The following is a 25,166-nucleotide window of genomic DNA, read 5'->3' as shown; positions in this document are numbered from 1 at the left end:
TTTCTGTATTCCACAAAAAACTATTCCTGGGAGAATTTCCAGAATAATATGTAATCTGACTTGCATATCTTAGTATGACACCAAAGCTGACTCTCCAGTATTTGGAGACCTAATAGCAGAAAAAAGATTCACAGGTTGCACTTCGAAGTTACAAAAGCGGTTAGCATGGCAGTTGGCTTTGCCTCTGTTTCAAGAGTGGCCCAGAGGTAGTGGAGAAGTAAAACAAAGCTGGAAGGGGTCACTCTGTGGTTCCTAAGAATGCACGGCTGCCAAACTTAAAGGATAAGACAAAACTGTACATTCCAGAATCAAAGAGAGTTAAAGATGAATGAGATCCTAAAGATCAGCTAGCTCAGGCATCATCAATGTTCATTGTGTTTAAGAATCAGTTGGGCCGGGCGCGGTGGCTCAAGCCTGTAATCCCAGCACTTTGGGAGGCCGAGACGGGCGGATCACGAGGTCAGGAGATCGAGACCATCCTGGCTAATATGGTGAAACCCCGTCTCTACTAAAAATACAAAAAACTAGCCGGGCGAGGTGGTGGACGCCTGTAGTCCCAGCTACTCGGGAGGCTGAGGCAGGAGAATGGCGTAAACCCGGGAGGCGGAGCTTGCAGTGAGCTGAGATCCGGCCACTGCGCTCCAGCCTGGGCGACAAAGCGAGACTCCGTCTCAAAAAAAAAAAAAAAAAAAAAAAAAAAAGAATCAGTTGGGATGCTAGTGAAAGCTGCACATTCCTAGTCCCATCCACTGAGATTCTGATTCAGCAGCAGGAGGCAGCCATGGTACCAGTAGTGATACATAACATTTCTAAAGCACTTGCTTTGTGCCAGATACTGTGCTATGTTCTTTATAAATATCACCTTATTTAATTCTCAAAACAATCCTATTGGGTGGGTACTACTATTGCCCCCATTTCACAGAAAAAGGAAATCAAGGTAGAGTGACTGAGACATCTGTCCAAGGACATTCTGCTAGGAAGTGGAAGAATAAGAGTTGAAACCCAGACAGGCTGGCTTCAGAGTTTGAGCTCTTAATCATCACCCTGAACTACCCACCAACAGGGTTAGGGTGAGGCCCAGGACATCAAGAGAATGTCATGACTGCAGTCAATCTTTTCTGAATGAGAAACTGAAACCAGGAGAAGTGCAGTCTCCAATCCAAGACAAAAATCCTTCAGTGCATTTCCAGGGAGAAATCCACCAGTGGATGACACCAACTATTCCTGAATATTCCTCAACATATGCTCCTCGAGAGAGGAAAAGGACGGAATGCATTATTGAAAGCTTTCTTGTTGGTTCCTGCTGTGTTACCATGACCAAAGTGCTGTTATGGGGCAGAGTTTCTATCCTTTCTGCCCAACTCACCATTCACTCAGAGAATATGACACACTCTGTTCAGCATAAGGGACCCCCAATCATGGTGATTCTTAAAACAAAGGGAAAGCAGGAGGGAGAGATGCTATTCCTAAAAGGAAGGTGGTAATTGGAATGAGGGAGGTAAGTTTCATGTAACTTGAAGGAGAAAAAAAAAAAAAGATGTGATTCTGATATGCCTCCCAACTGTGGTCTTTCTCCCCCTAAATTGACCATTCTGAAATCTCAGTATATATCAAAACATTATTATTATTATTATTATTCTTGCTTTGTTTTAACATATGAAAGCAGGCAGACTACCCGGAATAATCAGATCTACCCCATGCTGGAACTACTCACATACATTCTCTTAAAAGGTTACAAATATACTTTCTAATGGCCTTTAATGCAGAACGAGGCCAAAAATCTCACGGATTTATTGAAATTGTCCCTTTTTGATGTTAAACCATCAGGGTAATTTAGGGGGTCCATGAGCAAGAATAACAAGCATCCGTTCTGAATGAAAGACGAGCTAGCATGACCGCAACGCAGACGCATTTTCAGATAACAAGTGCAGGGGATCCAAATGTGTTCCTGTCCCAATGACGCACACTGGTGGCCACGTCAAACCAACCTTCATCACTTCCACCTGCAGGTCCTCGTTGAGCGAAGGCGTCACTTTCACGGCATTCAGGATCTGATTGAGCAGCTGCTTCTCATCAGAGTCTGTTTCCATGGATACAAACCTCTCTTCCGACAGAAGCTTCTGTAAAGAGGCACAAGGCAGTGATCACAGATAGGCTCTCCCCTGTTGCCTTATTTGGTTGTATCTTATTATGGATTGATGATCAGTTTTCTTACCGGGGAGGCGTGTAGCTGGAGGCCATTAGGAAAGGACTTATGTATGCTATGTGCCAATAAAAAGAAAAATGCAGCCAAGGGCAGTGGCTCATGCCTGTAATCCCAGCACTTTGGGAGGCTGAGGCGGGTGGGTCACGAGGCCAGGGGTTCGAGATCAGCCCGGCCAACATGGTGAAACCCTGTCTCTACTAAAAACACAAAAATTAGCCAGGTGTGGTGGTGAGTGCCTGTAATCTCAGCTACTCAGGAGGCTGAGGCAGGAGAATTGCTTGAACCCGGGAGGCAGAGGTTGTGGTGAGCCAAGATCGCACCACTGTACTCCAGCCTGGGTGACAGAGCAAGACTCTGTCTCTAAAGAAAAGAAAAATGCATGCAACCCTGAGTAAATGGTTTTTGGCAAAGACCTTTTCCTGCTATTGGACTATTCATTCTAAATGCCATCAAGTGAAACTCTGATGTGCCGGCCATATAAGGTATTTAGGTGGTGGGGATGGAGAATGATCATGCTAAGAGGAATCTAGCCCTACCCACTAGTCTCACATACACACACACACACTTTCTAAATGTGGCTTCACCACAGGAAAGAAGGTCTTGTAGACAAGATCATTTTTCAGGTTTTTATCTTTTTACTTCCTAATGTGACCTGTCATTTATCCAGGAATTATTTAGGAATCCAGAAATCTTAATGTATTTCCCCATCAGAAAATGCATCCCCCCAAACCTCAACCAGAAGACATTCATTGTTAGGAGGACTCCCAGGAGTCCATCTCGCAGGATAGGCTTTCTCTATCTCTTTCTCATTTTCATAAAATTTTTTTCCAGATTGTACCAAAACCCCCCTGCCCACAACTTCTACTCCTTCATCTTCCTCCAGAGACACACAGATTAAGCTTCTACAAGATCTGAAACCAGCTATCACGTCCACCCAAGTCTTGTCTTCTCCACACTAAACCTCCTCAGGCTCCTCCAAATGTTCTCTGCCAGATAAGGTTTCACTTGTGCTTAGAATGTGGCCTCAAGAGTGGTCTGATACTAACTAGTGATACATAATTTGGATCACATTCTCAGGTCAAATGAGCTTAGTTGGTTGTCACAGTACATTCTATGCCTGTGAATGAGGCATAGAATTTCACCCTCAAACCCCTAATTCTCGTTCACAAGGACTGCAATTAAGCTACTTTCCTCCATGCTGTCTTGGTGCAATTGATTTTTGAGACCCCAGTATAGACCTTTATATTTGTCCCTATTCAATTTGTTCTTCTCCAAAGGGGCTTCGAGTTGCAGCCTGTGAAGAACTTTGAGAATTCTGATCCATCCAGTGTAATAACTCCCTCTTTTACCTTCACACCACTAAAGACCTTGAAAATAATATTTCAAACCTTTCTACTTAAGACTCCCTGAAATTTTGCCTATATTCTTTCAAAAGGACTTTTTTCCCCCAGAATCATGTGGTATACTCAAGAAAGCCCAGAATTAGAGTTTACATACAATTTATTTTTATTTAAAGTGATAAAAACTGAGAAGCTCTAAAAATATGCCTAAAGTTAACAGGAGGTAGCGGGGGATGGTAAAAGGACGACTCACAGCCTACCAAGTTGCTTCAGTTAACACGATTCAGTAAGCCCTTGAAAACATGGCACTGCAATTTAGAATATTCCAGGGTTAAAGAAAAAAGGGAGAGAAGCTAAATGCAAAATCTACATAACATTAGAGAAAAAGGAACAAAAGTGGCAGATGAAAACAAATTCTCAACTATTTTTATGGTTGGCCCAATTACGTTGGAGAAAAGCAAAAGGTTTTTAATAACATTATTGATAATGTTTAAAAGATTCAAATACTGCTGTGTATAAAAATATACATTATCTAATTCCGATCTGCTGGGGGAAAAAGAGCTGTTTTCTCATTATTTCATAAGTTTCCCAATACCTTTTTGGGAACTTCTCTGAACTAAAAAAGCTAACTATGAAGCAGTTTGCACTGACATAAAAAGACATCTGACAAATGCCACCGTGGTTTATCCATGGCCACACTGAACAAACTCCTGCAGGCTTCAACTTCACAGCGCTTGTCTCTTAGAGGCCAACCACTTTAAAAAGTATGTGTATTTACATAGTCAGCACCTTTTTACTATCAGAATTAGACCCATTATGTTTGGTGTAAAGCACAAACCAAAAAAATGTATTCAAGCAAATCTGACTTTTCTTGTTAAACCAAATTTCTTTTTTCTTCCCAATCTTGCTCTGGAAATAAAAGATAATAATCCACTCCTCAATCTAACTGTGGAATAAAAAAACAAAACAAAATCTTTCCAGTTTACCATCCGTTTTTATTATATAGAACCATAGATGTTGAATGTATAAGATTTGAATTGATATGAACTTGTGGTCTCTTTTTTGGGATCCCTTACTCTCCTGAAAGATGTCACACACACACACACACAAAAATCCCTATCTTTGTGGGCTTAGCTACGTCCACATGAATCAGTGTCTGATCACAAAGGTTCAATGAAATAATGCTGTGTACAGAGAAATTCTGATGAATATAAGAAAATCCTGTTATTTTCTATGGTTATTTCCTAGTTCAATCACATTTCTGTCTGAGTCTTTAAACAACCAGTATTTAAAATGTTAACTATTTGCCCTTTCAATGCCAAAGTGGCCTGTCAATTTCTATCATCCCACTGCATTCAGTCAAAGCCATACCTGCATCCCTGCCAATGCGTGTTGGGCCAGCTTCACATTCTTGGATTCCAAAGCCAACTGGAGAGGCAGCAGGCATTTCTCCCTGGCAAACGCAAAAATAAGGACAACATGTGAGCTCAGTAAAGCTGGCAATCAAGTGATGTAAGCCTTATGTACACCCACCCCCAAATACCACTACACACATACACAAAAACTATAACCAATAATAAAAATGTACATGGGCTCAAGAGAAAACACAGCAAAGAAGCTGTGCAGAAATGATAGCCCATCAACCCCTTGCCTTCTTGGTATGGCTACAGGAAGAGCAAACACAAGGACTTTTACTAATTATTACCTAGTACACTCATTAGTACACAATGGGATCCCAGCCAGTCTGTGAACATGCTTTGTTCTTTCCCAAATTAGCACCACTCACTGCTCACACCCAGCACACCTGGGGGTGAACACCTCTAGGAGGCATCATTAAGTAGATTTCTACACCTTGCTTCTACCTCTTCCTTACCTGGAGATTATATGCATCACCATCAGCACTCTGTCTCATCAATATATACCAAAATTCTATTAGTTTGTCAATTCCTCCCCAACTCAAAGGATTCAACAATAATTTATAAATTTAACATTTGCTCTATAATCTCCATCAAGTAGTAGATCTGAGTCTTGTGACAGGTTCTTAATGAACATGTTTCCAAGACAGAAATACAAATTAACCATCAATAGCATTGGCCGATAAGAGGTGCCTAGATGCAACATTATCTAGAGTCAGGGGAGAGACAAAAAAAAAAAAAGGAGAGCTATTTGGATATTTTAAAGCTTAGAAAAAAAAGGAGATTAAAATATTTTAGGAATAAACCAAAAGACAAAAATATCTGTTAGAAGCATCTACTTTAAATAATTAAACAACAGACCAAGAATTTTAATCAACCCATTATTTCCCTATGGAGTTACACTAGCACAAAAGTGAAATGTGACTTCATTTTACCAGGTTTCTCTACCCCTACTTAAACCAGAGCAGCCCCACTCTTATCTGTTTTATATTTTCAGCATAAACTGAAAGATACATTGATTTTTAGAGTGTGAAAGCTACCACATTAGACTATAGGATTTCATCGTTGGAGAAATAAGGGTTACTGTTGTAGAACACAATGAAATACAAAGTTCATTATAGCTCTGATTTCTCCCTGTCCACTCTGCAGCTCTGCTGCTTTTCCATGGAATCCTTCCATCAGCAGCTTCACAACCGATGAAGTGAGAGTCACACACTCCTCTAATATAATGCCAGCCACACAGACTACAAAAACAATCAGGAAAAATGTTTGCCTTCCTAATCCTCACCTTGCCCCTCAACAACCCAATGTTACAATATCCATTTTTATATGACAATTAACACTACAGACATTTTTCATTAGATTCATCCTTTGACAGATGGATAAATTACCCAACTGTGTTACACCCAGTTGGGTGGCTGTAACTTTGTCACTGTTATTTTATTGTCAGCTTGTCACAATTACAAGACAAACACTGTGGTGCAGTCAATTAGTGCAGGAATAGCTGATTTTTTTTTTCCAATTTTGTTTCTTTTATTCAATGTTAACCAGTTTAAGAGCTTAGAAAAATTAAACGGAAGCATGAAGATAGAGTGAGAAGTAGCAACCAAGGGCAAATGGTATGCTAACAGAAGCAGCACAGAACTTCATCTGTAAACCCTTGAAACAATCAAATTTCCACCAGGATTAATCCACTGTGAAAGAACTTTCCACTTGAATTTGGAGTCAGATTGGCCAATGAAAGAGCATAATAGCAGGGAACAAGCATGGGGGTCCAAAAGTCTTACAGCCTAATAGTCCAGGGAAGAGGAAATATATCCTGTAGCTATGGGCTGAAAATGTACAAGTATTTACACATTACTCACCAAGGGCACCCAACAAGATTGGATGCCATGTCCAGCAGCAACAAGGACCCTTTTGGAAATCCTCAACCTGTTGACTCTTGGAAAGCAGCAATATGTTCGCCTATCTATATTACTCTGCCATCTGCAGTATTAGCCCTTGAAATCCTTATTCCACACTCTCACCTGCTTATACATTCACATGACTGATACTGTTGACCTAAGCCAGGTTGCTGACAAATGCTAGGATTTCCAGGTTGCACCACCACCAGGGGCCATCACCATCATGCAAGCCATGGTCACCAAGCAGGACTGGTAGATGAAGGTGGTTCAACTAGGTTTTGGCTGAGTTGAAAAATATGAGTGGTTAGTAGAAAGAACATGGGCTGTGGAATCACATACACATGAATTCAAATGCTAAGCACTGATAAGTTTTGTAGTCTCAATCGAAATACTAAAATCTGTGGGTCTTAACTCCCTTATCCATAAAAAGGGCATTTTAAGACCAATCCTGCAGAGTTGGAGTACAATATATAGATAATATGTAGTATAACATATGTATCAGAGGTTGTCAAACTTTTTTGGTAAAGAGCCCCATAATAAATATTTTAGACCATGCACTCCAAATGGTCTCTGTCGTAACTATTCAACTCTGCTAAAGCACAAAAGCAATCACAGACAATTAGTAAATCAATGAGTATGACTATGTTCCAATAAAACTTTATTTACAAAAACAGGCAAAAAGCCAGAGTTGGCTTACAGGCTGTAGTCTGTCCAGCACTGATATAGACAAAGTGCCCAACACAGATCATGATCTTCCGCATGCAGATCAAAAACAATTTTTCTTTTTTTTTTTTGAGACGGAGTTTTGTTCCTATTGCCCAGGTTGCAGTGCAATGGCGTGATCTCAGCTTGCTGCAATCTCTGCCTCCTGGGTTCAAGCGATTCTCCTGCTTCAGCCTCCCAAGTAGCTGGGATTACAGGTGCCCACCATCACGCCCAACTAATTTTTTGTATTTTTAGTAGAGATGGGGTTTCACCATGTTGGCCAGGCTGGTCTTGAACTCCTGACCTCAGGTGATCCACCCACCTTGGCCTCCCAAAGTGCTGGGATTACAGGCGTGAGCCACCACGCCTGGCCTCAAATCTTTTTATGTACCCAGAAAGATTTTGCACAGGACAGGGACTAACTGTCCTGGGAAGGTCATAGCAGAGGCAAGCACAGCATCAAGATCTCCCTTAGAAAATGAATGCATTGCCTGGACACCGTGGCTCATGCCTGTAATCCCAGCATTTTGGGAGTCCAAGGTGGGCGGATCACGAGGTCAAGCGATAGAAACCATCTTGGCCAACATGGTGAAACCCCGTCTCTACTAAAAATACATAAAAATCAGCCGGGCGTGGTGGTGTGTGCCTGTAGTCCCAGCTACACAGGAGGCTGAGGCAGGAGAATCACTTGAACGTGGGAGGCAGCGGTTGCAGTGAGCCAAGATCACGCCACTGTACTCCAGCCTGGCAGCAGAATGAGACTCCATCTAAAAGAAAAGAAAAGAAATGCATTGGGGAAATATCACTATAGACAAAAATTTCATCTGGATATTAAACCAAAGCACTCCATCATTCAACCATTTATCCAATCATCATCCATTCAAACATTTGAGTGCCTCCTGTGTGCCAGGCAGCATGCTGAGAGCTAGGGAAGGGCCAGCAAGGAACAGGTCACAACCTGCTTTCATTAGTATTCATGGGACAAAGAGAGAAAAAAGAAAATTAGCACTTACTATTTATCTCATCTTAACTGTCACTACAACCTTCTTACCCTTATTCTAAATTTGAGAAAATTGAGGTTTGGAAAGGTTTTGTAGCCTGCCCAAGGCCACACAGTTAAAATGTGTTGCAGACAACTCAAACCCAAATTCATCTGACTCCCAAGACCAAGTTCCTTTCAACCTCTTTGGTCTCATAAGATCAGAGCAAAACTAGAATAAATGTGCTTCTTAACCTGTTTTAGTTCTTAAACACACACACACACACACACACACACACACACTCACACACAAAATCTGGCAAAGGACCCTCTTCCTAGAGGAGGGTGCCTATCATTCCATAATCCTCAGGTCCCCAAACCTCAATTCTACATGGATCCCAAGTTAGGAGTCTCTGTCCTTTATGGTAAAGAACTCTGCTCAACATTCAAGGTCTGTATCAGAGAAGAGGGTAGTATAACCTGGCTGGGGTTCTGCTAGGACGGCCTTTGAAGAGATGCTACACTGAGCCCTGGGTAGCTGTGTTTGTGTGTGTGTGTGTGTGTGTGTGTGTGTGTGTAGGTGTATGTGTAGGTTACTATAAACATTTTATAGTAAATAAAATTCTATTGTTGAAATTGAGGACCAATATTTTAAGAAAATGTCTACAATGTTAATAGTGCTGTTTATTGCAGAGTAGTTGCTTCTGACCCTATCTTCAACAACAAAATAGATATTTACTTAAAATGAACTGCTTAAAAACAGGGTTTTTTGCTAGTAAATACTAGTAAGAACAAAAGTGTACCCACCAGTCTAATGCTTTTAAACAGCTAACAAAAATCAACATGAATGAGAACAATTTACTGTAGTAGTAACACGGTTGGTAACAGGGCCATAATAATCTGTATCCAAGGCCACTCATCCCCTCAGACCCAGCAGCCCCTAGAGTAGTACCACAAGCCTCAGATCCTGACTTCAATTGGAAATGAACCCATGTGCAAAAGAAGGAAATTCATGGGGCATAACCAATTTTGCTGCTTGCTCTGTGATATCATAAAAACCCTCCTACCTTCATTTTTTTCTACAAGTGATTTTAATGAAAGAGAAAACAGGCCTGTTAATTGGGTCTCAGGATGAAATTTATAATGAAAATGCAACATGGCACACACTCAATCCCCTTTGCACACACTGTACTGGAATAAATCATCTTTTGATCTTTCTAGATGCTGCCTCATTGGGAAAAGGGCATGGCAAAAACCAACATTCGATTACATTAAGCGATTATTTTTAATGCAGAGGCACGTGCAAATTTATTCTTGCCTAATTAAATAAAGGCAGTGGCCCCAGGTTTCATGTCCTGAAATGCCATTATTTCTTAAAGAAGAATAATTAGCAGTGCTGCATATGCATGAGGAAGGCATCATCCACACTGTGATGCTGCATCTGGTCATGAAGAAGAGACTGAATCTATTTCCTTAACTGCATTGTCATGGTTAACAGACCAGCTTTATTAGGCTGACAGGTAACAATGCACAAAGGGAAATTAAAATAGGTGAACAAAGGAAGAGTTAGGATTTACCAATAATTATCTTTCAATACAACCACAAACGTGAACTTTAAAAAAATGGTTTGTAAGTTATTGGGGTACAGGTGGTATTTGGTTACAAGAGCAAGTTCTTTAGCGGTGATTTGTGAGATCCTGGTGCACCCAACACCCAAGCAGTATACACTGCACCATATTTGTTGTCTTTTATCCCTCGACCCCCTTCCACTCTTCCCTGCAAGTCCCCAAAGTCCATTGTATCATTCTTATGCCTTTGCATCCTCATAGCTTAGCTCCCACATATCAGTGAGAACATACGATGTTTGGTTTTCCATTCCTGAGTTACATCACTTAGAATAATAGTCTCCAGTCTCATCCAGGTCATTGCAAATGCTGTTAATTCATTCCTTTTATGGTTGAGTAGTATTCCATTGTATGTATGTATATATATATACATACCACATTTTCTTTATCCACTCACTGATTAGTGGGCATTTGGGTTGGTTCCACCATTTTGCAATTGTGAATTGTGCTGCTATAAACGTGTGTGCAAATATCTTTTTCAAATAATGACTTCTTTTCCTCTGAGTAGATACTCAGTAGTGGGATTGCATGATCAAATGATAGTTCTACTTTTAGTTCCTCAAGGAATCTCCACGCTGTTTTCCATAGTGGCTGTATGAATTTACATTCCCACCAGCAGTGTAGAAGTGTTCCCTGGTCACCACATCCACAAAAAACATCTACTGTTTTTTTTTTTTATTTTTTGATTATGGCCACTCTTGCAGGAGTAAGGTGGTGTTGCAATGTGGTTTTGATTTGCATTTCCTTGATCATTAGTGATGGTGAGCATTTTTTTCGTACGTTTGTTGGCCATTTGTATAGCTTCTTTTGAGAACTGTCTACTCAAGTCCTTAGCCCACTTTTTCATGGGATTGCTTTTTTCTTACTGATTTGAGTTCACTGTAGATTCTGGATATTAGTCCTTTGTCAGATGTGTAGATTGTGAAGATTTTCTCCCACTCTATGGGTTGTCTGTTTACTCTGCTGACAGTTCCTTTCGCCATGCAAAAGCACTTTAGTTTAATTAGGTCTCAGCTATTTATCTTTGTTTTTATTGCATTTGCTTTTGGGTTTTTGGTCATGAAATCCTTGCCTAAGCCAATGTCTAGAAGGGGTTTTCCAATGTTATATTCTAGAATTTTTACAGTTTCAGGTCTTACATTTAAGTCCTTAATCCATCTTGAGCTGATTTTTGTATAAGGTGAGAGATGAGGATCCAGTTTCATTCTCCTATATGTGGCTAGCCAATTATCCCAGCATCATTTGTTGAAAAGGGTGTCCTTTCCCCACTATGTTTTTGTTTGCTTTGTTGAAGATCAGTTGGCTGTAAGTACTTGGGTTTATTTCTGGGTTCTCTATTCTGTTCCATTGGTCTATGTGCCTATTTTTATAGCAGTACCACACTGTTTTGGTGACTATGGCCTTATAGTATAGTTTGAAATCAGGTAGTGTGATGCCTCCAGATTTGTTCTTTTTGCTTAGTCTTGCTTTGGCTAGGCAGGCTCTTTTTTGGTTCCATATGAACTTTAGAATTGTTTCTTGTAACTCTGTGAAGAATGATGGTGGTGTTTCTTTGGGGATTGTGTTGAATTTATAGATTGTTTTTGGTAGTATGGTCATGATCAAGTGGGTTTCATACCAGGGATGCAGGGATCGTTTCACATATGCAAATCAATAAATGTGATACACCACATAAACAGAATTAAAAACAAAAATCACACGATCATTTCAATAGAGCAGAAAAAGCATTCGACAAAATCCAGCATCCCTTTACGGTTAAAACCCTCAGCAAAATTGGCATACAGGGGACACACCTTAATATAATAAAAGCCATCTATGACAAACCCACAGCCAACATAATACTGAATGGGGAAAAGTTGAAAGCATTCCCTCTGAGAACAGGAACAAGACAAGGATGCCCACTCTCACCACTCCTCTTCAACATAGTACTGAAAATCCTAGCTAGAGCTATCAGACAAGAGAAAGAAATAAAGGGCATCCAAATCAGTAAAGAGGAAGTCAAACTGTCCCTGTTTGCTGACGGTATGATTGTTTACCTTGAAAAGCCTAAGGACTCCTCCAGAAAACTCCTAGAACTAATAAAAGAATTCAGCAAAGTTTCCGAATACAAGATTAATGTACACAAATCAGTAGCTCTTCTATACACCAACAGCGACCAAGTGGAGAATCAAATCAAGAACTCAATCCTTTTTAAAATAGCTGCAAAAAATAAAACACTTAGGAATATACCCAACAAAGGAGTTGAAAGATCTCTACAAGGGAAACTACAAAACACTGCCGAAAGAAATCATAGATGACACAAACAAATGGAAACACATCCCATGCTCATGGATGGGTAGAATCAATAAAGGGAAAACGTGAACTTTAAGTAACCCCAAATACATTCCTGAATGTTAGGCTGATTCCTCTTTGATGCTCTGGGTGAGAAGAGGCATGAAGATATCTTACATTTCTGAGGTCTGCTTATACTCTTAAAATTCTAGGATTCTGTGATCTAAGCCATTTATCAAATAACTGTCTGAATTTCTTCACATCATAATCATAGCTCTGGTTGAAATGGCTTAGATGTGGCTTACAAAGTAACATGCTACACATGTTCCTATTTACTATTTAATTATAACTTTTGAAGGTAGATATCTAATTGTCAACCAAACTGAAACTAAGAGAGATTAGGTTACTTGTCCAAGGTCATATGTTTGCAAATGACAGAGCGAGATTCAGACTTAGACCATCTCTTTTCTTTTTTAAAAATATTAAATAGACACAGGGTTTCACTATGTTGCCCAGGCTGGTCTCAAACTCCTGGCCTCAAATGATCCTCCCACCTCAGCCTTCCAAAGTGCTGGGATTACAGGCATGGGCTGTCGTGCCTAGGCTAGACCATTTGTTTTGAAAATCTATGTCCTCAAACCTACGCCATAACGTCTATGCGGATAGCCAGCTCCCACCAACTATGTGTAAGGCACACTGCTTTAAAGTGGTAATTCAAAGGTCCACTATGTTAAGAATGGGGACAGGCATCAAAGAAATAACGTGAACTCTCTTATTTCGAGTGGTAATTCATGAAGCAATGCATTATGTTGACAGTTGGTATGTAATTAGGAGAAGGTATAGGCAGTCTGGATATGTGGAAAAAAATTGGCTTTGGAACTAGCTGCTGAGTTCAAGCCACACAGCCAGCACCTTTCCTGGTAGTCAGGCCATTTCCTAATTTGCATACGAAAGGTTTCTACCCTCACTGTTGTGACATTCGGGTTGTTATTATTCATGTTAATGAATATGCGTCCTTTACATTTAAACAGTTTACACCAACATTGATTGATTTTCATTGATTAAGCTTTTGCCAGGGCCAATTCCATTGGCCCAACTGGAACTAAATTGGTTCCTTAATTGATTTTCTCTACAGTGCAGTTAAAATATATTTCCATTTCATTTCTATTTTAATGAAATTATTTTTATCAGTAGCAATCCTTTTCTATTTCAAAACAAAGTCTGGATTCACCCATCAGGCACTGTTTCAGGCCCTAGGGATATAGCTGTGAACATAAAATCCCTTTTCTCCTGCAGGCTTTCAAGACTTTTAGCAAGCCTATTGCAATTATTAAGTTGAAACTGGCATTTATATAGGTCAGAAGAGGTTGAATATTGGCAATTTCATATGATTCAATCTAGTAGAACTAATTTTAAATAACATAAAATGGTTATGCCTATACTTTACCTCAAGATATCAACTTTTATTGTCCATGATTTTCTTATAAAAAGCACACATGTATATGAGAAAAATCCAAACAAGCAGAATAAAAAACAAACATTAATATATAGCAATGCAAATCAATTAGAGCATTATTTAAGAAAGAGCTCAGCTGAATGTTGGCAGTGGGTATTTCCAGATAGTGGCATGGGAGAATTTTTTCTTTTTTTATACTTTCCATTTGTACCAATTTAATATAATAACTCTAGAGTATACTTGCATAATCTAAAGAAAATACTCTTTAAGCTTGACTGATGTAAGGAGAGTGGCAGTTGAGTCACGGAAGTGCCATTATTAAAACTTCCAGCATACCAGTCACCGTGCTAAGAGCTCAGGCACTTGATCCCAATAACTCTCCCAACCACTCAATAAGGAGGGACAAATACAGTCATGTGCCGCACGATGGTGTTTCCATCAATGACAGGCCACGGTGGTCCCATAATCACCTGGGAAGTTTCCTATCATAGCTGTCCTAACATCATGCAACACTATACTCACATGTTTGTGATGATGCCAGTGTAAACAAATCAACTGTGCCACCAGTTGTACAAAAGCATAGCACATACAATTAGGTACAGTACATCACACTTGATAATAATAAACAACCATGTTACTCGTTTATATATTTTCTATATTTTTATCATTATTTTAGAGCATACTCCTTCCACTTACAAATAAAAAAGTTAACCGTAAAATGGTCTCAGGCAGGTCCTTCCGGAGGTATTCCAGAAGAAGGCATTGGTATCATAGGAGATGACAGCTCCTGACCCTAAAGACCTTCCAGTGGGACAAGATGTGGAGGTGGAAGACAGTGACATTGATGATCCTGCCCCTGTGTAGGTCTAGGCTAATGTGGGTTTGTGTCTTAGTTCTTAACAAAAAGTTTAAAAATTTAAAAATAAATTAAAGCTTAAAGGCTGGGCGTGGTGGCTCATGCCTGTAATCCCAGCACTTTGGGAAGCTGAGGCAAGTGCATCACCTGAGGTCAGGAGTTCGAGACCAGCCTGACCAACATGGAGAAACCCTATCTCTACTAAAAATACAAAATTAGCCAGGCGTGGTGGTGCATGCCAGTAATCCCAGCTACTTGGGAGGCTGAGGCAGGAGAATCATTTGAACCCGGGAGGCAGAGGTTGCGGTGAGCCAAGATCACACCAGTGCACTCCAGCCTGGGCAACAAGAGGAAAATTCCATCTCAAAAAAATAAAAAAATAAAAATAAAAGTAAAATAAAGCTTATAGAATAAGGATATAAAGTATTTTTATACAACTGACAATCTGTGTCTTAAGCAAAGTGTTACTTCAAAGAATCAAAAAGTTAAAAAATTAAAAAGTTTATAAGATAAAAAAGTCACAGTAAGCCAAAGTTAACTTACTATTGAAGAAAGAACATTTAAAAAATAAATTCAGCGTAGCCTAAGTGTACAGTGTTTATAAAGGCTACGGCAGTGTACAATAATGTCCTTGGCATTCCAATTCACTCACCACGCTCTCTCTCACTGACTCACTCACAGCAACGTCCAGTCCTGCAAACTCCGTTCATGGTAAGTGCCCTACACAGGTGCACCATTTTTTATCTTCCATATCTCATTTTTACTGCACCTTTTCTATGTTTAGTTACACAAACACTTTCCATTGTGTTACAACTGCCTACAGTATTCACGCAGTAACATGCTGCACAGCCTGCCTGGGAGCAACAGGCCTATAGCCCAGGTGTACGGTAGACTGTACATCTAGGTTTCTGTACGAACACTCTATGGGGTTTGTATAATAATGAACTTGCCTAATGACACATTTCTTAGGACCTATCCCCATCATTAAGCCATGCATGACTGTATTATTGGCATTTACTATGAGGGATGGAGGGGAAGAGAAAAAAATCACTCCTGGACAAGAGGTAGGGCCGGCACTGGACCCCTGAGCTCATGCCTTGGCACATGAGACCTTAATGGTTACCATGTGTCAATCTCAAACTACACTCCAAGAACGAGGTTAAACATTTTACATACAGTAAGCCAGTGAAGATTTTTTTTTACCAAGACACTCCTTTCTTTCTGTCCATTGTCAATCCATTTTAATATTTCCTCACATTATCTCCTACATGTCAATTTTACAACTTCCCGCTGTGAAATGCTATAAGCTGCTCCTCACCCCCATAGACACACTTAATTCCTCACAGGGCCACTTCTTATGGCACTGTGGAAAATGTCTGCTCTTTAAGGTTTTCATAAGAAGCACTTTGTCAATATATATAAAGAAATTAAAATATTGGTATGCCTTTAACTAGGGTTTCTTCTGCTAGGAGCCTTTTCTAAGAAAATAACCATAGATGTAGCAAAGTTTTCTATGTAAAGATGTTTACTGTATCTTTATGTATAATGTAACTGAGGTTAAAGAAATCATGGTACATCTATAGAATGGAATAATACATAATCACTAAAAGTATTCTAAAGATTTTTTGGACACAGGAAAATACTTTGAAAGTGTTATGTAAAAATACGAGACTATCATGCAGATTATATACCACACATGGTTGTCCTCTTGAATAAAAACTTGCACACACATACAGCGCAGGCAGAGGAGGGAGGGAGAGATTGCAAAGAACTTGCCCCCCAACACTTTGCCTTTTGGGAATGTGGATGATTTTGGTTTTATTATTTACATGTTTCTACATTTTAAAGATCTTCAAGAATAAAACATGTTACCTTTAGAATTAGGGAAAAGGTGGCCAGGTGCGGTGGCTCACACCTGCAATCCCAGCACTTTGGGAGGTCGAGGAGGGCAGATCATCTGAGGTCAGGAGTTCAAGACCAGCCTGGTCAACATGGTGAGACCCCCCATCTCTACTAAAAATACAAAAATTAGCTGGGTGTGGTGGCACACACCTGTAGTCCCAGCTACTCAGGAGGCTGAGGCAGGAGCATTGCTTGAACCTGGGAGGCAGAGGTTGCAGTGAGCTGAGATCGCGCCACTGCACTCCAGCCTGGGAGACAGAGCAAGACTCCATCTCAAAAAAAAAAAAAAAGAATTAGGGAAAAGGTGAAGTTAGCCTGAGCCTACAAGTACATACACATGCTCTCCCTTTCCTTCAAAGCTTTATGGCCTGAACACTGAATGCCTGTTTCCCTTAATGGCCTCAAAGTCATCCTTCCTGAATTCCTCTGTGCTAACTTCATCTCGTCTATCCAGTCACCACCCTTTCCAATTTATCAATAACTGAGCCATATTCCTGGAATAGCTTCTCTTTTTCTTCCCCCTAAGGAAATGTCCATACCATCTTTCAAACATTTCCTGAATTGTTTCCTCTCCCTAAAGCCTTCTTGACTGAAGTGATCCTAAAATACAGTTACCTTAGCCAAATATGTCATTTAAAATCAGTCTACTTAACCTTGCTTCTTCCTTTCTATGACATGTTTTCCTACAATCAAGCTTTCAGCCTTAGAGTGTGGATATACTGACAGCATGAAACATGCCTATGGAAATTGCTCTGCCCTGCCCTGGATCACAGAACACATGCACTTTGTTACTTAATGATTTTTTTCATGATGAAAATGCTCCAGCTGGCAATCTGGAGTTAGCACTCTGCCCGGAATCTCCAGCAGGAGAAGCACCCTTCCGCCAAGGAGTGGCAAATGCAAACAGCAGCAGCAGGTTCCTAACACAAACACTTGAATTTTATGGAACAAGAGAGAAGTAGTGGGAAAACACCATCATCATCTTTTTTTTTTTTTTTTTTTTTTTTTTTTTTCTTGGCAGAGTCTTGCTCTGTCACCCAGGCTGGAGTGCAGTGGCACGATCTTGGCTCACTGCAACCTCTGCCTCCCGAGTTCAAGAGATTCTCCTGCCTCAGCCTCCTGAGTAGCTGGGATTACAGGCGCCCACCACCACGCTTGGCTAATTTTTGTTCTTTTAGTAGAGACAGGGTTTCACCATGTTGTCCAGGCTGGTCTTGAACTCCTGACCTTAGGTGATCCACCCACTTCCCAAAATGCTGGGATTACAGGTGTGAGCCACCACATCCGGCCCCATCGTTTTTTTAATATGCTGATAACCTTTGCAACTGTAGAGCTACCTCAAAAAAATGACAACTCTATGGCACAAATATCTTTCAGAAATGTCTATGCAACAAAAGACAGGTAACTTAAAAGCAAAACAAAACTAATAATTTTGAGAAAAAAAGACTGACTTCATATTCTCTTTGAGACTCACTGGCCTATTAAAGCTCACAAATAATGCATAAATAGATGTATTATAATCTCTTATAAATTAAGTGCCATGACTGCAAAATGGTCAACTAAAGTAACAGTTTTCCAGGAGATAAAAATTTTCAGGTATGGTGTCAAAATGCCTTATGAAACCAGTCCATTACCAGTTAACACAACAGTCAGAACTAAAATTGGCATTTCTAAATGACTAATAATCCATTTGTGAGAAGTACATAAGAGTTTTAGTAACAAATAGAGCATTTATTTAATAAATATTTATTTAGCCTACTACATGTCTAGGCACTGTGAGAAATGTTAGACACATAACGATGAATGAGACACGTGGTTCTTGCCTACATGGAACCCATAGTCTAGAGGAGGCAACAGACATGTGATAATATGGAAACATAGGTACAAGGCAATAAACACTTAGGTATACACAACCAACTATAGAAGTATAATGAGAGTGGGAGAGATTTTGTCTAGAAAAATGCAAGTGTCTTCATAAAAAGGTGATACTCATTAGGCCTTGAACTGCAGGAGACAGAATGGAACTTGGTCAGCCCAGTGAAGAAGAGGAAAAGGACATTCCCAGGTGAGATTGTAAATGCAAAGGTACAGAGTGGGTTTGTGGAGCAGCCAAAGTCCCATTGTGACCTGATGAGGAGGTCACGGTGAGAAGACTGGTGTGAAATGATTTCACAAGGGAGCTTTGAGTCAGCTTTGGAGGGTCTTGAATACCATTCGGAGAAACTGACCTTCAGCCAGTTGAAAATGAGGAGCTAATGAAAGATTTTTAATCAAAGGAATAATGTAATCTTAGACATTTTCTACCAAATGGAACTCTGGTTACAATGTAGAAAATGAATAGAAAACAGACTATCATTAAAAAAAAAAAAAGCTTTGGAGTCAAAGTACTCTTGGTCAAATTCAGGCCCTGACAATGGCAACCTGTGTGCTAAGCATTTCACCTCTTCAACCCTTACTTTCTTAATCTAAAAACATGGAACTAATATTACCTACCTCAAGCAGTGTTAGAATGATCTGATAAGAAGCTATGTTAGTCAAAGTTCTGACTGCCCAGGGCTAGCCTAACATTTATAGTGCTCTGGAGGGCCCCAGCTCTGTCTTGTCCCGCAAGCGGTCTCAGACAGCAACATGGACACCTCAACCTGCAGACCAATCCCAACCCACAATCACTGCAGGTAACTGCTTCATGGCCAGCCTTTAGGCCTAGGGATGCACACACTTATGGCACCGTTTGCCTCCTGAAAGATACAGCCAGGGAAGAGACCTCATAGCTGAGTTTTTGTTTGTTTGGTTTTTTGTTGTTTTTTTTTTTTGAGACAGAGTTTTTGCTTTGTTGCCAAGGCTGGAGTGCAATGGTGTGATCTGGGCTCACTGCAACCTCCACCTCCCGGGTTCAAGCTATTCTCCTGCCTCAGCCTCCCAAGTAGCTGGGATTACAGGTGCCTGCCACCACACTTGGCAAATTTTTGTATTTTTAGTAGAGACGAGGTTTTGTCATGTTAGCCAGGCTGGTCTTGAACTCCTGACTTCAGGTGATCCACCTGCCTTGGCCTCCCAAAGTGCTAGAATTACAGACGTGAACCACCTTGCCTGGCCCCGACAGCTGATTTCTGTAAGGAAGCTCAACACAGACGGAGCAGGGAAATTCTGAAGTCTTCAGTAACAGAGAGGAAAGGGCAGGCTTTGGGTGGGAACAATTCCATTGTCCTGAGGAGACTGAAAATAAAGCCTGTACAACATAGGTCCAAGGCAGGGTCCCGCCTCACCTAGGTCTCAGGGTAGCACTGACAGTATCTAGCACATTGTACACGCTCAACACATGCTTGTGATTATGGTGCTCTTTCTGATTATCACAGTTGCCTTATGATAACTTCATTGTTGTCATTATTATTAACCAGAGGCAGGAGAGCCTGGAGGAAGGGCTCCACTCTAATAGAAGGACTCGCGCTGAAAGTGCATTTAGGTGTCTGCCCTCAGGAACGGAAAAAAGGAAAAAGAACCTACAGACAGCATGCAAATGAAGTAGAGAAGCCTGCCTGAAAGAACAGTTTTGAGGAAATAAGTGGGAAAGATAGCAGCTATATTTTTGTATATTTAGAGTTCAAAGTGCCTTTGGGCATCTAAATGCCAATACATAGCAAATTGGATGTACTAGCCTGGAGCTAAAGAAAAATTTAGAAGTTATCGATCTATAAGTAGTAGCTGAAAACTTGGAAGTGGATGAAACTTCCAAGGAAATGTACAAGGTGCAGAACAGAAGGATAGAGCTCTGAGAAATCCCCCCAGCCAGTGAGTAGAGAGAATTAATGATGCTGGCAAAGAAGTAGTAGTCAGAAGAGGCTGTGATGCTCAGGAAGATGCCAGAAGGAAGGTTGTCCTTCTAAGATATGCCCATTTAGTACCAGTACCCTCTAGTCATTGACTGCCCACTCTGTGCCAGGCATCCTGACTTGGTGTACATTATCTCATTTAATCTGATCATTAACACACTATGTGATATATACTTATTTCCATGTTATCAATGAGCAGATAGGCTCAGAGATGGTAAGTAACTTGTCCCATGTCACCTAACTACTATGAATTATCAGTTCCCACTAGAAACCTAACTCTACTGTGAAAGTTAGAAAAAACTAGCCACACTTTGGTCACGGCTCAAGAGGAGGTGGCATGGAAAGGATGAGAAGTGATGTGAGCTGGGAACTTTCTCAGTGACTTAGCTCATTTAATCCTCACAGGAATTGGGGCAGTGGCCATTAACCTGTCCATTTCACAGTCCAAGACACGAAGCTCCTGGAGTCATGGATCCATGGACAGAGTTGGTAAGTGGATGAGTCCAGACTCAAATATAAGGATTATAGGACACAAAAGCCCACACCATTTCCACAGCAATGTGTTCTCTCTCCACCACAGGGAGCAAAGGCTAAAGGGGAAAAAGAAAGGACCCCACAACATGGAAACAAGCACCAGCATCCCTGCAGATTAACCAAAGTATTGAAAAGGTTTAATCTTCCAGTTTTCCTATGTTCTTCCCACAAACCACCCAGCACATGACACCAACGCAATAATCCCCACTTCTCCCAGGAAACACAGCACTGAGAACTGTTTCTGTTCAAATCGCATACTCAGCTATAAAATGGGCAGGCACGTGGGCTCCAGAAGATAGAAAAATCTGTACCCTTCACTCTTTTATTGACATTTTATCTACAGTGATAAAACTTTCAGCATTACACCATTAAATTTAGCCTCAGATATAGTAAAAGCTAAGCATCAGACTAGTTTAAATACATGGAAAGGCCAAGGACATTACCTCAAAGCTTCATCTCTGGTGCCGAGATCAACCGTACCATTGAAGGCTCAGAATCACACGCTCGTCAAACACACGCTTGGCACTGTTAAGCCTCATGTCCACTTGACACATCTATCCATCCTTCCAAATGCCACCCTGCTCCACACTTCCGCTTGCCTTGTGAGCATTCCCAGAGCCCCTCCTGGCAAGGTTAGTGCTTCCTCCACCCCCATGACACAGGATATGGTAGCTGGTTACATATAGGTGGTTTTATTAATATCATTAAATAACTGTGGGGGAACACGTTTATCCTGCTTGGTCACAATCAACCAGCAACGAACATCCTTGCGAAATCCTCTACCAAGCAAGCAAACTGCCTTTCTAGTATCATGATGGCATACTACACTGTTTACTATTTTTGTTTGTTTGTTTTGTTTTGAGACAGGATTGCCCTGTTGCCCAGGCTAGAGTGCAGTGACTCAAACATGGTTCACTGCAGCTTCAACCTCCCAGGCTCAAGTGATCCTCCCACCTCAGTCTCCCAGGTACCTGAGACTAGAGGGATGTGCCACCATGGCTGGCTAATTTTTTAAAAAGTTGTTTGTAGAGACGAGATTTTTGCCATGTTGCCCGGCTGGTCTCGAACCCCTGGGCTCAAGTGATCTTCCCTCCTTGGCCTCCTGAAGTGCTGAGATTACAGGCATGAGTCACCATTCCCGGCCACATACATTTTAAAAACTGAGACCATAGCTTCAAAAAGAAGATTTCTAGTATTTCATGTTAATTTTCAACCAATTGTTAAAATCATTCCTATAATAAAGGAGACAGTAAAATGACCTTCCTTCCTGCCATGGCACATCAATTTGATGGAATTTTAATGGCCTTAAAATGTTTTTAAAGAACACTTAATGACATTGGAAAAACGTGTTTGATATATTAAGTGAAAATAGCAAGCTTCAAAATATTACATACCATATATCCTAATTTCATTGTATACTCTCAGAAGAAAATAAAACAAATATTAAGATTCATCTTTAGGTCATATGACTTTTGCACCCAGCAGTCACAAGTTAGAGTTTAGATTTTAACAGTTGTTACTGGGTAATCCTGGGCAAGTTATCCTCACAAAGCCTGAATCTCCTCTCTATAAAGTAGGGATGTCATAAAACCTTCTGCATGGTTCCAGTGACATGATGTGTCAATACTTATGTTTCCTAGGCTTTTGAATTTTCTACATTGAGAACCTACTCAGTTCACACCCTGACATTACCTTTTTTTACAAGTGTGTCAACTGTGTATTCTCTTACTTTCTAAATCATTTAAAACAGGTGTTTCCATAGGTCAGCCTGAAACCTTTTTACCTGCTGAAGTTATAGCTCCTGTCCTCTGCTAAAAGCTTTGCAGTACCCTCTCCATAGGCATCGAACATCACTTTCATGCATCCATGTATGAGATAACTCCCCTTAAGTAATTCATTTTGGCAGCAAGCATCAGGCAGAGAACAATGAGGTAAAATTTTATTTTCCCATAAACAGCAACTTCTCCCAGCAGTAATACGTTTGTGGTATTTCAACTACTGAACATCCCCATCGATCCTGTACTGCAAGCACTCTTTAAAAATAGGCCTTGGGCAGAAGCCAAAAAGGTTGGGTGGGTTACTTACTAGCTGCCTGCTTTAAACATATCACAGACCCTATACCTCCCTCTACCAGCCTGCAGGTCAGCTGACTAAGATCTACATTAACCTGTCCAACAAGTAGCCTCAGGTCTGGCACTATGTGATGTGAGGACAAGACTGTTTCTCAGGATAAATGTCGTGTTAAAGGTTGGGTTTCTGTGTGGGCACAACAGGTGCCCTTCAGCCTGTCTGTAACTGCCTTATAGCCTAGTCACCCTGAAGGCAGCTGTATGTATAGCAATACGTTGGCAATGGGCTGCTTTACTGCACTCAGGGTAATAGCAAGTCTACTATATAAATGCATGACCTTTCCAAACGAGACATGTGCTGGAAGAAAAACAAATATGCCCAGTATCTTTTTTTTTTTTTTTTAACGCACAGAAGACAGAAAACAGTAGCAGATTGTTCTCTTAGTGCAATGATTCAAGAGCAAAAGACAGTCAAACCAAGACAGTAAAAGCCGCCTCAGAACTATCCCAGCTGAGGGCATGACAAAGTGACTCTGGAGGACAGGACAGATCCTCCTTACCGGGCGGTGGGAGGGGGAATCCTAAGTCTGCCTGACATTATTATTCTCGCCATTCATATCTATCAGAGACCACAAACAGCAAATGCAGCACCATCATTTGCAGCAGGAGTGGTCGTAAATGTCCTGCATCCAAACAGAGACTTAGTAAGCTTGCGAAAGTACACATATGGGTGCCCACAAAAATCAGCAAAAGCCAGCTAAGATCCTGGAGGCTGATAAAGATGTTCACATGGAGGAAAAAGGAATTTGTCAATAAACAAATACTCAAGTATTACGAGCACTATAATTGTTCTACTCTATTATTTTATAGCAAAATCCTATTATGTAGTTGCCTTTAGCTCAGGTGTTTTTCCTTTCCCTAGATTAAATCCCCACACACACTCATTTCCCATCCTAGTAGAACTGGGAGAGGTTCCTAAGTTGAGGAAAACTAGGAGTACCTGACTCCCCCACCTACACATACTGCTGGCTCCACTCGATGCCTTTTTGGTAGCGTGACTTGACACACTGTTCACATCAGGTGGATGCTGAGGTGGGCTACAGTGTTTCTCCCAATATGTCGGAAAGCACCAAGACACTCTCTGTCCCAGCCTGAGGTGGCGGAAACACGCCACAGAGGACTGATCCAGGAACTGCACTGAAAGACAGGGTCAGACCAACCTGGGAGAGAAACATTCGGACTCAAGTTTATGGGGCATCACCACTCTTCATGGCCATACCAGGTGGCATTCTCCCCTCCCCAGGCACACACAGGGGCCCAATATTCTTACGCAGGCTGAGCGACACCCAATCGTCCCCTGAGAGCCAGAGCCTTCCTTGCTGGGGTGTCAAGGCAGCTGTGACTACCCACCTGAAAGCCCAGGTGTCTGAGCAAGGAGCCTCACTACTCCAGGCTAAGGAGAAAGACCATAAATGGAGGTCACAGTATCATGAAGGACAACGGGGTCTGTGAAAAGGACTCTGGTCCAACTCCCTCCCATTATTTAGCTCTGAACAGAGGGGATAATCCTGGGCATGCTACTTGGCTCTCTCCAAAGCTTTGTTTCTACCCAAAATGCTCTAGGAAGTTTCTGACTTTCCCGGCCTCCTTCAAAAGGATGAGAGGGCCAGCTGCTGTGGGTCATGCCTGTAATCCCAGCACTTTGGGAGGCCGAGGCGAGCAGATCACCTGAGGTCAGGAATTCGAGACCAGCCTGATCAACATGGAGAAACCCTATCTCTATGAAAAATACAAAATTAGCCAGGTGTGGTGGTGCACGCCTGTAATCCCAGCTACTCGGGAGGCTGAGGCAGGAGAATCTCTTGAACTCAGGAGGTGGAGGTTGCAGTGAGCTGACGTTGCGCCATTGCACTCCAGCCTGGGCAACAAGAGTGAAAGTCTGTCTCAAATAAATAAATAAACAAACAAATAAATAAAAGGGATGAGAGGAATAACTCGCGGAGGAGATATGTAAAAGCTTTGAAAGGGACACTGCAGTGAGAAGAGCAGCAGAGTCTAAGGAAACAGGCCCTTT

The 25,166-nt window shown here is 41.1% G+C and overlaps 1 protein-coding gene across 2 annotated transcripts in view; it reads right to left on the bottom strand.

Moving 5' to 3' along the window:
* Positions 1–25,166, bottom strand: part of ARFGEF3 (ARFGEF family member 3) — a 182,374-nt gene that overhangs the window by 132,205 nt on the left and 25,003 nt on the right. For both annotated transcript variants that reach the window (XM_001095348.5, XM_077999463.1), the window contains exons 3-4: positions 4,918–4,999; positions 1,989–2,120 (exon numbers count right to left, since the gene is read on the bottom strand). In XM_001095348.5, the coding sequence (XP_001095348.3) occupies positions 1,989–2,120; positions 4,918–4,999 (214 nt within the window). The remainder of the gene's footprint in view (positions 1–1,988; positions 2,121–4,917; positions 5,000–25,166) is intronic.

This window comes from Macaca mulatta, chromosome 4 (assembly GCF_049350105.2).
Source record: "Macaca mulatta isolate MMU2019108-1 chromosome 4, T2T-MMU8v2.0, whole genome shotgun sequence".
Lineage (NCBI taxonomy): Eukaryota > Metazoa > Chordata > Mammalia > Primates > Cercopithecidae > Macaca > Macaca mulatta.
The sequence above is the reverse complement of the archived record's forward strand: the minus strand, read 5'-3'. Positions and strand labels throughout refer to the sequence as shown.